Here is a 14,339-nt window from a genome sequence, read left to right on the forward strand (position 1 = left end):
TGTATGGAGCTAATGCAACCGTCTACGGAAGTTACCTCCTAGGAACAATTTGCAACACTCTGTTCAGAATTATTTAGGAAAGAAGAAGAGGAGGGGAAAAATGTATAATTACTATACTTAGTATAGTTTTGGCTTACAAAAACAAAAAACGACTTTTAGCATATTTAAAGATTAAAAGATAATCAACTGGAGAAAAATATAAACTAGTTTGGATGACTGAGTTTGGATAAGGCCTCAGAACTCATCTCTTTAATTCAGTAATGTTAAGATACATGTGGTTACGCTTATTTTCCTGTAATTATTGCTAATACTCAAGTGTTAGTACTTCTTAAGAACCCACTACAAAATACTAAATCCCTCCTCCCCCACCCCCCAAAGTACCTCGCCTGTGGCTTTATGGTATGAAGTCACTGAGGCTTGACCTCTATGGTTCTTCAGTTTTGTAAGGTAAAAAAAAGTCCACAGCTAAAAGTCAGATTAAACATACTGGGGTTATATTATTATTTCTCCCATTAACTTCTATCTTGAAAAGTGTGTAAATAAGACTAACACTTTACTTTGTATGTTGAAGAAGGGGAAAACATAGAAGGCAGAGCTCTGTGCAAATGGCTTTCATAGCTGGCCAGTAGTAGCAGTATTCAAGAAATCATCCTCTCTCACAATTGGGATGTTGTCAGTTCAAGTGTCCTGACCTCCCACTTTCTTTGCAGTTGTTCTGAACACTTGCTTAAACCAGACAAACCAAAAGTAGAAGAAAAAAAAGTTAAAGAAAAAAGCAGCATTAAATTTAGGCAACGCTTCCAAGAGTTGATCATGTGGCAACATGGCAGACTGGATGGGCTCATTATAAAACACGAAGTGCAGCATCACAGCACGGTGGTGAGGGGTCACTAGTGAAGAGCCCGTAGAAGTTAAGTCTGTTTGAAAACGGAAAGAAAGAAAGCTTCACACGATCTTCTTAATGCTATTACGTTTGAAACTGCCAGCGCTTCTTTGCTTCTGCACCTGGCTTGCGGATCCATGACGAGTTCGCCCACTGTTACAGTGCCCAGTGGTAGGGGAGAGTTCAACATTCTCCTTGTCGATTCCTGGAGAGAAACAGAGCAGCCAGTTACCCCCTCTCCTGTGGTGTTGAGCTCCAGGACTGAATCTCACGATTTGTATACGAGATACAAGCTGGTGTATTGTTTTTGCATTCATTTTAATAGTCAGTTGCTAGAGTGTTTACAAAGATCTTGTCACACAGAAAACCTCACACTTTGTTAAGCAAAATTTGCTATCATGGCAGTAAAATAGCATAAGGAAAAAAACAAAACAAAACAGAGAAGTTGCAAGGAAAAGCTAGAGGCAGGCAGGATTGAGCTGAATGAAAGGCTAGCAGTCACCAAAGACTAGAACGCCTTCCTCCAAATCAAAACAGAAGCTTCCAGCAGAGGTCAGCTTCTAGCCACGTAGCCTTACTGGTGTTTTATACACAGAATATATTCTGCAGTTGCAGAAGGTACAGAAATTCATCATTTCAAAGAAAGGCAGATGCTTTTTATTTTTTAAATCATAGTGCCTACCCCAAAGGAACTCAAATATTTACTGAGAAAATAATATATATTTTTATATTATATAAATAAATATATATCAATATATCAATAATATATATTTTTATATAATATATATAAATATATATATAATATATCAATATATATATATTGATATATATATCAAAAGGTCATACTGCAGAATTTCTGCTTTGATCTTCTTTTCAAATATTTTTATATAATATATCAATATATATATTTTGATATATATAATATATCAAAAAGGTCATACTGCAGAATTTCTGCTTTGATCTTCTTTTCAACTCTGGCAAGTCATTTTTTGTTCTGTACCGTAAACAGATGCCATTTATTTCTCTCATGGAGGAGATTAAACCCCCCCAAACTGGGCCCTACAATGCATTTTTATAAATCATCTAATTAGTAACTTCATAAAAGTAACTAGAAGCAAAAACAAGCTATTTTTTACTCATCAGATTAGTAAAGATTACAAATTCGACAGGTAACAGAATAGTGGTTACCTCTGGGGAAGAAGTGACTAGAAGGGGGCATGAGGATGGTTTCTTGGGGTGCTGGCGATGTTGTTTCTTGATCTGGATTTTTAAGTATGTTTACTTCTTAAAAGTTCATTAGGTGGTAAATTTATAATCTGTGTGCTTTTCTGCCATACTTGAATAAAATTTACTAAAATAATTAGACCGATTATACCCACCTTTGACATAACTACTGGTAGGAAAGCAAAAAGTATTTTAGCAATTTGTATCAAAATGTAAAGTACTGATTGATATTTACTGATACAGAAAAATGACCATAATTTTGGATTAGGGGGAAAAAATCCACATACAGGGGAAAATAAACAAACAAAAAGGCTGGGAAAACATTTTTTTTTTTTTTTTGGCTGAGCCACACGGCTTGCAGAACATTAGTTCCTTGAACCCATGCCCCTTGCAACGGAAGCGTGGAGTCCTAACCACTGGACCACCAGGGAATTCCCTGCTTTATTCTTACCTGTACCATCTGAATTTTAAAATAAATAGTAAATTTGACAATGAAAAATTTCTATTTTTGGACAAAAAATAGTACGTCAAGTCAAAAAGTATTTACGTTACTGAACATGTACATAGACCCACACATCTATTTGTTTGTTGGTTCTTGAACAGGAAATGGATCTGTGATGACCTCCTTCTAGGAGCCACACATCTTTGTTTGGATTCAGCCTTGAATTCAACTCAGAGTATGAGGCATCTACAGGCACATGGTCTGATTTACACAGGCTCCACAGAGGTTTGCTGTCTTGAGCTCATCAAAGGAACACTGGCATATGACAAAGTGCACTGGGCTGGGAGTGTGAGTGCATCATTAAAAATGTCAGCAACACCTCTCCAGGAGGCAAGCATAGTGAACCCACTCTTGAATCTGTTCCAATCTAATCCTACGGGTAGAAAGATAAACGGAAGAAAGTACACTGTGATATTCAAAGAACTTTTCTCTGGGTAGCAGAATTCTGGACGATTTTTATTCTCTTCTGCATATTTATTTGCATCTTCTCCAGAGCTATTTAGAAAAGAAATAACAAAATTGAAAGGAGACTGCTCATCATCCCTTGAATGCGCCCTGAACTCTGTAATGTGTAGCTCTTTCAATTGCTTTACCAATCTCTACAAGATAAAATGCAACCTGTATTTTTTCTCTCTCTCTCTTTTTTTTTTTTTTTTTTTTTTTTTTTTGCGGTACATGGGCCTCTCACTGCCGTGGCCTCTCCCGTTGTGGAGTACAGGCTCCGGACGCGCAGGCCCAGCAGCCATGGTTCACGGGCCCAGCCGCTCCGCGGCATGTGGGATCTTCCCGGACTGGGGCACGAATCCGTGTCCCCTGCATCGGCAGGTGGACTCTCAACCAGTGCGCCACCAGGGAAGCCCCTTCTGCCTGTTTTTATATGGCATTTATATTTTGCCTATATTATCACAACTTGTGTATATGTCATATTTTCTCTACTAGAATAAAAGCAACTAGAAGGGCAAAGATCGTTTATCATGCATTTTTATTTTCCTATTAAGATCCAGTTGACGTCTTTTTCAATAAACATTGGTTGAACCGATGTTTCCATTTTTAAATGTGATGGCTGCAATTCAGAGCCAAAAAGCATGCAACCTCTGATCTCCAGTGGGGTGGCACCATATTTTTATTGGAAAAGACAGGTTTTTTTTAGCTTCTTCCATCTGAAGTGATCGTGAACTTGTCTGGGTATTTGACTTTCCATTTCCTCAAATTTGCATGTGGCCTAAAAGTTCAAGTCCAATAGTTCCTTATCTAAGTTTACTTCCTTAATAGGAAATAAGATTCGGGCAAAACTAGAACTTTAAAGATAAGGGTTTGAAACAACCAGGGGACGGTCATCAGGAGGGACACAGTGTTGATGACCACTGGAGGGCCAGTGGCCCTCTGCCAGCAATCTGCCACTCCGGGGCTCTTTCTTGTGTGACCACCTTTGGTGCAGCCTTGCCACTGCTGGACTATGGCTCATTCTGGGGGTGGGGGGGCAGAGCAGTCATCACACTGCAAGGTGGCAAAGCTACAATCTGAGGACAAGGGCCTGTTCAGTTTAATTCTTAAGAATTAAAATTATATAAATTATAATCAGAGTAAGTCACTAGGGTGAAGGTTTTTCTTCAAAGACATACTAAGAATATTCCATTTCCTGTTTTGTTAAGCAAGTAACCAGGACTGTCACTGATAACCCAAAGCTTCAATGCTATGTGAGAGGCTGATGTCCCACTTTTACTCAATTTTCATCTCAATTCATTACCTGTTTTTGTGTATATGTTTTCTTCCTACTTAGTGACCCAACCCTACAAGTCACACACAGGTAAATGTGGCATGATGGTGATTCCTAAGTTCAACTTCACAGCAAAGGTGTTTTATTTAAGGATCTAAGGAGAAGCTGACATTAAAATCTTGGAGGTTTTTTAAAAAAGCATTATATTTATACCAAGAAATAGCACCTTGAAAAAAGCCAGGTCAGTGTGAAACAGAATGATACCAGTATCCTGGTTTCTAAGCATAATTCTCACTTTTGAGAATTTTGGCAGCATTCTTCTTTTTAACCCTCTGAAAATAAATCTAGAAACCTTTTTAGAATGTAGTCAAGGGTTTGGTCTCAACATGCTATAGGAAAAACTCTCAGATTATCAGCCTGACTGCCCAATGGGAGACAGATCCATCTTGCTTTGGTACATACACTATATTTTAAATTGGTGAGCAGACCTCGGTGCTGCACTCCTGCTCATCAAGGCCGCTTGGAGGCTTTGCATCCTGGTCTCTCTTATGCCCCTAAGCACTGGCTTTCCCTTCTGACTCTCAGTGGGCACAAAAGCAGAAATCCATGAGGTGACAGAAATCCAAAGGCCACCACCCAAGTGAAATAAAGGTAAAAACCTCTGTGGTCCTGACTTGCTAGCTTAAGTTCCTTTAGATATGCTGTGGTTAAGCGTGCAGCCAGTTACAAACAACATGCAGGGCAGAAGCAGCTGAAGGTTCTCTACAGCAGTGTATGAATGAGCGCTGTGCTTCAGTGAACTGTGGTGGCTCCAGATAAAGATAAAATCCTAAACAAAAGGTGTTACTGGCCAAAATTCAGTGAATTAAGAGGGAAAAAAATTATTAGATTACACTATAGTTAAATAACATATATAAATAACTTACATATCTATTATATGTCTATCTCCTCTGCTCAAACATGAGTTCCTTGAAGGCAGGTATCAGGGTTTATTTTGACAACTAGGGATATAGTTCCAGGCTGACAAATAATTTTTAAAAAGTCACCTACTTTTTTAAACACCAAAATGATTTCTCAAACTGGAACCTAATATTTTCATGAAATAATAAAAGGATCGAATCCCTTTTAGCTCTTGAGAAGCTGAGGAAAAATGGGTTAGGTGATTTGTGAGACGTTATTCAACAAAAATGAAAGATATAATAACCCAAACCTCCCACCACCTGCACAAGGCGACAGTAAGTTCCCTGAATCTGCATTGCTTAGTTTATCACATATATCATATGGCAAACCTGTCGGAAAACTCTGATTGCGTCTATGAGAAGGCAAAGCTGTCAGAAGGCTCATTTGTTACACATACAGTGGGGCACATCAGAAGACCCAGGTTCCAGTCTGTTTGGATCAGAACTCTTATTTGGTTTCAGTTCTTAATCTGGCAATTAAAAATAACAGTAGACGTGCCTATTTCAAAGGATTGTTAGAAGAATCAGATAGGCTAGGTGAAGACTTTTTGCACACAGATAATTATAGCATAAATTAAGATGTTCCTAATACCTGAAAAAAAAAAAAGACCAAGTGAAGTACTGAAAGGAATTGTAGAACAAACGCAAAGGACTCGAATTTTATACTAGAATTTGTAAAATTACTGATGCTAATGTAAATAAGCAAGAAATATGTCTTCTTAGAAGAAAAGATAACTATAGCTTGTTCTTATGCTATAGTAATACATTGATGGGAATGTGTTAAATATATATTTAGAAAATTCATATTTTGAGCTAGATATACAAAAGAGTAACTATAAGAATTTTAAAAATATTTGTAATGGTCTTTCATCAATTGCTAACACCTCTTTTTCTATACAGGTCTAATCTTTCTGTATACTAATCACCGAAAAGTAAAAGAAAGAAAAGGCATCTTTTATAAATTAGACATAAGTGTATCACATTTTTTTCTTCTTAGTCATCTGAGCTAACTAAGGACCACATTCTTTTTTTTTTCCTTTTTTTTGGTGGTACGCAGGCCTCTCACTGCTGTGGCCTCTCCCGTTGCGGAGCGCAGGTTCAGCGGCCATGGCTCATGGGCCCAGCCGCTCCGCGGCATGTGGGATCTTTCCCGGACCGGGGCACGAACCCGTGTCCCCGGCGTTGGCAGGCAGACTCTCAACCACTGCGCCACCAGGGAAGCCCCATATTCCTTTCTTTTGAACACGGGTGACAAGAGTGGACAGCCAGCTTTAATTTCTACAGAAATGCTGGGGTTGGCTTTGTATTTATATTTGGGGAAAATAACTACTTCCTAAGCTAAAAACTCTTCCCCAAACCACATACCCTCCTTTCTCTATTAACTCTCCCTGGAGTTTCTTGTTAACCTGCCTGTGTTAGTCCAGGGCTGGGACTGCATCTTCAGTGTTCAGGGGGAGCATGAACAGCTCTTTCATCGAGACAAGTCTCAGCCCTGTGGCACCGTAAGCATCCAGACCTTACAGTAATGGCCTTACAGATTCTTTAGGTGCCTGAACCAGACTCTGCTTACAGGGATTGGTGAATGAAGTCTCATGCCATGTGCCCAGGATGAGCGCAGGGTAAGCAGTATTTCGTGCAAAGATGACAAAAGTAAAGAGTACCTTGATGAGGCAACAGCTGCATGAAAACTGCTGATTTAGAGCAAGGCAGAGAAGCTTCACAGACACAGAATGGAAGAAAAAACAAAAGTGAGTGATATCTGTAAGATTTTTAAAGGGTGAAATATGATTAGATACTGGATAATTATTATTTTCCTTGGTTTTCAGGATTCTTATTTTAATTACTGAACTCTGACCATTAATTTCCCAAACGTTACAATCTCTAAATAAATGGCCGAACTTACAATTTTACAGATAGATGTGTTTTTACCACCTTATTAGAAGTAAGAATTTTAGTGTAAATCAAGAATTACAATAAAAAATGAAATGGAAAATTAGCAGAAATTACACCAAGCAATTGCTCAGTTTAAAATTATTTTTCTCCCTTAAATACGGTGTAATAACAAAGAAAAAAGAGGGAAAACTAAATCAAGAATATACCAAATAAAGGTCTGGGATACGGTAAGCAGTTCCCTAAAACATTAAAATTGTTTTGGAGATTTTAAGTAGTCTCAAAATAGAGGCCTCTAAGTTTCTTCTAAGAGGGAGACATTTTAAACCTGGTAAACACAGAAGTGTGAGTAAGTCTACCCTCTGGAGAAATGGTTTTGGTAAACTAACCTTTTCTGCACACAGCTGTCAGCACTACTGGGCTAGCCGATCCACCCGGCTTCCTGGGAGGGAGGTCTGCATTACAGAAGCAAAGTGACTGAATAACTGACAGGCCTGGACATAGCCCCAGAATAAAGTGGAAGAAGTGAATTTAAAATAAAGTTCAACTAAATAGGTCTTTGCTCTAAAAAATCCATACTCTAATACTAACAGTAAAATAAGGTGATCAAAGAAAAAAATCAACGTTTTTTTTTCCAAGTGAAAAAACATTTAAAATAGATCGCAGGCTTATTTTTGTTAAAAAATTATAAAATATGTGACCTCACATATTTTTGAGGTCAAAGATATATTACAAAACTTTTGCCATAATTATTACTTGATTTTTCCGAACAGATGTCCCTTTGAATGATCAGAATAGTTTATAGTATAAGGTACAACATAAGTACAAAAGAGATCACGAAAGAGGGCAAAATAGTTATCTGTGTATACTTTGCCACTCTTACTGTTCTGAAATCTATTTGAGGGCAGGTCTCATGTCCTAGTAGCCCCCGCCACTCCCTTGGGTCTAACAGAGTCCCTTGCATGTAGTAAACAATGAATATCTGGGATAATTCAAGATAAAATCTGGATATCGGGTTATTTTCTTCGGAGCATTGTAGTATTAATCTCGTACCTAAAAATCAAAGAACTTGTATACACAAAGAATTTGTTAAACAACATGACTCAGAAGGAAATAACAACTTTAGCTGAAACCGAATACTTCTGACATCCATAGGCAAAAACTGTCAAGTGTCTGGGGACCAGGGTCTCTCTCATCTTTAAATGTTCCAGAGTACCTAGTGTATACCTACAAAATAGGTGTCCGAATGTTTACTGAATTAAATTACAGTGTGAAAAATATTAGGAGGTCACGGTAGAGTATAAATTAAATTTTAATACATTGGAAATGAACCGATTTAATTTCTTTCTAATGAGTACACTAAAATCCATATAATTCCATCTGGATTTTTATTTGTAGTATACTTGCTCCTTAATATCTAAAGAGGATACAGGAAGACTATTTGGAAAGCATACTTGAAATGGTTATAAAGCACTCACAATATGGCTTTTAAAAAGGCTTCTTTGCTCATCCTGTAAGAGAGCCTTTTAAAGCTTTGGCCTTAAGCACGAGAAAGTCCCATATGTAACATTTTTAGTAGATAGGTTTTATTTTCTAGTTCTAATCCTGGTTCTTCAATTCATGTCCAGCTCAGCTACACTGGACCTAAGAATGGATCGCATTATCAAATTTGAAATATTCTTATTTATCAGAGAGTAAATATTATGGATTCTCTTCAAGATTCTCATAGTGGCATGTGGGAAAATCTGAAGAGACAAAGTTTTATGTCCATTTGGCTAAAAGGACCACAGTTAACACAATTTCATATGCACTGAACTCTGAGTACAGTCCATTGGCTCCACTGATACCAAGTCAATTTCTACTAGGAGTGGGGTCAGAAGACAGTCATTTATGTAATTTTATATACGGAGTTATAAAACAATCCTTCTTGTGCTAAGGGGATAGACAAGTGGGCTACGATCATCTGTCAAGAATGGATTTTCAGAGACAACTGCTTTATGTAAATGACCGCTACTTCCTCAAAAGCTGGTGACTGATGAATTATCACAGAAATTTTTACCTAAGTAAGGTTTAGTGTTTCATGGGGGAGGGCGAGGGGGTTCATGAATTTCTTATCTAGCTAATTTGACAGTAGAGAATATTGGAGACCAAAAGAAGATACAGCTTAGTGGCAGATCCTGCTAAGTACCAAAGATCTAGAAAGCAAAGTCTTGCACTGACAGAAAGTTTGAAGCAAAGCCTTGAGCTGTGTGCAGATCAGCAACTTTTGCTTTTTGACATAAAGAAACAGAGCTTTCACCTGTTTAAAATTCAGGAGACTAGCGCAGGTTGATGTTGGGTAATTTGATGGCAAGCCACACTTATGCTCCATTTCAGGGAGTGACACAGGGCTTCTTTAAATACTTCTGCTTAAGACTTGGCTGACGGAAGTGGAGACAGGGAAATATTCTGGTTTCTATACAACCAAATAGCGAAGCCGAAATGCTGGAGTGAGTTATGAATCTGGATTAGATTCATCACTTCTTTTAGCCCTTTGATATCAGCAAACTCAGATCCACAAAGAATTGAGGAGATAGGGATGCAAGATTACAAGGAGCTAAAGATATAAAACAGCATACCTAGTTACAAAGTATTAACTCTTGTAAGAGGTATTCCCTAAGAGCAAATGACAAAAACACAATAATTAGGTAAACAAATAAATCAGGATCCTTTCATGGAGATGAGCCCACAGCTTAGAGATACAAATGGGTTTCATCGAAGAGTGAAGTTACTAATGAAAAGATAAACTCTTTCTCTAGTAACATGTAGTAAAATAATCTGGTGAACCAAAGGACATACAATTTACAATTTAGAGACAGAAAAACACCGTTATTCTACTTAATTAATTGTATTCTTTTAAAGCTTCAGTTTCTTTTGAGAACAGTCAGAGGTGTCCAGGGTGTTATAATCTGTTCAAGCGGCCATCTTTGGAGAACTACTGGAGGTGACACAGTAGGTTTAAAACTGTAACCAAAACCACGCTATTCTTTGATTTCTCTAAACAATTCTAAATAAGAGGTTACAGAGTAGGACTACTTTTCTAAGCAAATGATATGGCTAATGTCCAATCAACACAGGACATGAACAGTTAATCAACTAGCAGAAGAACTTGTACTGGTACCTTTATTCTTAATCTGATTATTTTATTGTCTCCATCAGTGGGCAAAGATGGGCAGAAATACCCCTGCCAATTAGTTTGGGTTAAAAAAAAAAGTCAATGCAAAAACAACTAAACATTTTGACAGCTTTAACATCACTTTAGCAGCCCAAGAGGCAAAAGACTGGTCAAAATGAACCAAACTTTAAAAACAAGAGGATCAATATAGACAGTCTACGAATTTTCTAATTGTGATTAACTTCAGTGGTTGACTAACCCAGACGATTGAGAGCTCTACAGAAGAAAAGGAGCAGTGGACTTAAGGTAAGGCAGATGGAAGTAATGAGACAGAAATAAATGAAACAAAAAGGGGAAGGGAAGGAAGAAAGATGACAGATACGGAAGGCAATGAATGTGGTAGAAAGAACACTGGCCTTGGTTCTGGGTAAGAACTGTGTGATGAAGCAATTCACTTAGCTCTTCTAAACTCAGTCTCCCCTTCACACACAACATTGTAAGCCTAGAACTAAATTACCTCTATAGTACCCCCTAGCTCCAAAATGCTGAGATTTTATGGCGGGAGGCAGGTGGTAGTGGTGATGAGGGAAAGAATTCAGTGGCTGCAGTATCTAGAAGAAAGTAAACTTAAAGGTTTGCTCTGGCTTTAACAGTTGAAATGCTGATAATGGGGCAAGATCATAGGCACACTCTAGTGCAGAAGAATCACCTGGGTGTTTATTAAACACAGATTGCCGGCTGGGCCCCACTCTTGGAGTCTCTTGTGCAGGAGGTCTGGGGTGGGATTCTAGCGTTTGCATTTCTAATAAGCTCCTAAATGATGCTGAGGCTGCTGGTCTGGGACCACACTTGCAGAAACACTGTTCTAGGGAACAGGTGACAGAGGCCAAATAAACACAGTTATATGGGGAAAAAAAGTCGGCCAGATCTCTCTCATTTCTTGGGAGGGGAGAAAACCTGACTAGGTGCAGTAAGGTGATCGATAAGTAAATGCTGGATCAAACAATTTGTTTCCTCTGCTGACCAAGGCTTTGTTGTTGACCAAAGCTTAATAGATGAATATAGTTATTTAATACAATGGTTTATAATATGAATTGGGTATTAGATTTGCCAAGTTCTTCAGAACCTTTAAAACTATATATGTTTAAACATTCATGCAAAACTGAGATTATTAACTGGGAATTCTACTTATGGATCTTGAACGTCACAAAATAGTTATAATACATCATTTGGCTTTTTAAAAGAAAATCCATGCTGACACTTAACTACGTCTAATATTGATAACTTTTCCTTATAGCATGAGGTGTTTCATAAGTAAATTTTTCAGATAATGAAACTTTAAACACAAAACCTTTTTAATTTTAACCATTTTAGAAAGATATCTTTCTGAATAGAATACATGACCACAACGGAAGCTTTCCTTCATTACCCACTGTCATCATAAATACACAATGGCGTCAGTTCTGTAATGAATTGAATATACCTCCAGGGTTTGACCAGACTCATAAGAAATCATCCGCTTTGTCTCTGAATAAGCCCAGAGTTCTGTACGTTTGCCATTTCTGCCATCTTGTTTATCTCAGCCCCACCCGAGCTATTAGCTGTTATTTCTCAGTTTATCTGCCTCTTAGTTGCACGTTGAATGGGCATACTTTCCCCACTTGGACCTAAGAGTGACTCCAGAGTCAGGAATATGCTTATGGGCTTTAAGATGTTATTTTTTTGAGCTGGCATTTTTGTCTGGTTGTTTATTTACTCCTAGACTTTCAGGTTGTTGCTGGCAGCAGGGAAAAGGGGCACTACTATATTTTGTATATTTTTGGGATACAGTATGCTGTATCAGAGACACAGAAACACTAGGGCAAGGTTAGTATATCTAGTAAGGGAATTATAATTCTGTTCACTTACAGGGTTATATACCTTAGGTTACTCTTCCTGCCTAAACTCTAAAACTTATCAACCTTGGAACACTCTAAACATTTCACTATCTTTGTATAACTGTTTGAAAGTAGACAGCTTTACAGAAACCAAAATTCAAATCAGCTACAAGGTAAAGAAGAAATGTAAGATGAATTTCATGATAAAAAGGAGCAAAATCTGCTATAAACTGGTAACAAGGGAATTCCTAATGTTGGTATAGTAATATTATTGCTCAAATTTATATAAAGATTGCATTTACTGACCTGGGGAATGCTGGGAAGTTGCAAGTGAGGTCATGGAATTAGAAAGGTTAAGGTTAGCAGTAATACTAAGCTGGCTCTGCACTGCAGGAGGATAAGGAGATGTGGGTGTCAGGAGGGACTCCTCACTGGTTTCTTCATCAATTCCAGGCAAATACGTGTCAATCAAGGCATCAAGAAACTTAACAATAAGCTCAGCATAGTCTGGGATTTGTGTTTGCTGTAATGGAAAATAGGACATTATTTTAGCTCTGTTCTTTTTTCTTTTTTTGTAAATCCCCCTTGAAGCCAAAAAAGATAAATTCAATTTTTGTTTTGGGCTTAATTTACTATTTTTCTTCCTTTGTACTACAGGTCATTAAAGAAAGGGGGTGGAATAATATGTAGATTACCACGGGACTTACAACTGGGAATTTTATTCAGCTAACACTTACAGCTTCCAGATGAACCTGTGATTACTGAAGGCCATGCACAAAGACTGAATTAATTCTGAGAGAATCCAATCATCAGGAATGATGTCTAGTCTACTCTCCAAAACTGAGAAAATGAGCAGAGCATCATTCCAGCTGCCATTCAGAGATTCAACTAACTAAATACTGTGAAGGGCTCGGAGGGTTACTGGCACTCAAACTACGAAAGTTCCCGCATTAAACTTATTTCTGTGACTTCAGGCCCATTTCTTAAATGACAGCCTTTGCATATCAAGAGATATGCAGTAATAACTAAACAAAACAAAACTAAGTACTCAATTGTTAAACTTAGAACAAGGTTTATGCAATTCGTATTGATTTAGCACCGCTATCTCTAGAACACTGCACTAGGGGAAGAAAAAGAAGTCCTGCCTTCAAGGAACCTCAATCAATTTGGAGAGAGACCATATACAGAGAGAATAATTAAACACACATTTATGTAGCACTATATCAACTAACGCCAATCAAAGAACAAACTGAATGGAGCAAATGAGGATACATTCAGGGATATATTCAGGGAAGAGTGAATCTAATGCAGCAGGCTGGAAGGAAAAATGTTTTCTTGAGGTAAATTTCTTTTTCATTATGTAATTTTTAAAACTGAGGTTTAATTGACATATAACATTATATTAAGTTCAGGTCATGAGGTAGATTTTAAACATACGTAATGCTCCTACCTAATCACAAGATACCTAAATGTGTGCATTAAGATCATCAACTACATGAGGGACCGAGGGCAGAAAGTTTACAGAGGTTTATCATACGTTTCTGAAAAGTCAAGCATAAATTTAGTTGATTTTTTTTTTTTTTTGGTAAAAGCTAGTATATAAACATATTAAAGGTGCTGCCTCTTGGAAAGAATCTTGTGGTAGAAAACTTTTAATAAAAATAACATATGTGTTTTTTGTGAATCATTCTGGTTTTCAACATATTGTCTTAAAGCAGGCACAGTAATATAAATAAAACTTTCATTTTGTCAATAGAGAAAAAGATATTTTCTTACCTTTGAAAAGGGTCCTGCAAACCGCCATAGGCCATTAAAACCAAAACCTGCAACAAATCAAATGTTACTTATAGCAAGCATGACACTCTTTCAGTCTTAACAGAAATTATATAGTTGATGATACATAAAACCCACACACACAGTGAAAACATTTTTTTTTTAGAATGAGTGTCAGAGTAGACTAAAACTCACTGAAAATATACCCAGTATAAAACCATATTTTAGTTAAAAAGTTGTCAACCACTTATTGCACTGAACACATAATTAAAAGTCAGAAAATGGCATATTAGAGAGGTGTGAACAAGCCTATTCCTCATAAGGAATTCTTCAGCCAGTGCATCCTTTAATAGCACACAT

General features: G+C 37.4%; 1 protein-coding gene across 2 annotated transcripts in view; it reads right to left on the minus strand.

The window, feature by feature from the left end:
- Nucleotides 1-379: 379 nt before the first annotated feature.
- NF1 (neurofibromin 1) overlaps nt 380-14,339 on the minus strand; it is a 250,014-nt gene continuing 236,054 nt past the window's right edge. For both annotated transcript variants that reach the window (XM_065897305.1, XM_065897304.1), the window contains 3 exons: nt 13,983-14,029; nt 12,513-12,729; nt 380-1,088 (listed from right to left, as the gene is read on the minus strand). In XM_065897305.1, coding sequence (XP_065753377.1) covers nt 946-1,088; nt 12,513-12,729; nt 13,983-14,029 — 407 coding nt within the window. In that variant the 3' untranslated portion in view covers nt 380-945. The remainder of the gene's footprint in view (nt 1,089-12,512; nt 12,730-13,982; nt 14,030-14,339) is intronic.

The sequence above is a fragment of the Phocoena phocoena genome, chromosome 19 (genome assembly GCF_963924675.1).
Source record: "Phocoena phocoena chromosome 19, mPhoPho1.1, whole genome shotgun sequence".
NCBI classification, from domain to species: domain Eukaryota; kingdom Metazoa; phylum Chordata; class Mammalia; order Artiodactyla; family Phocoenidae; genus Phocoena; species Phocoena phocoena.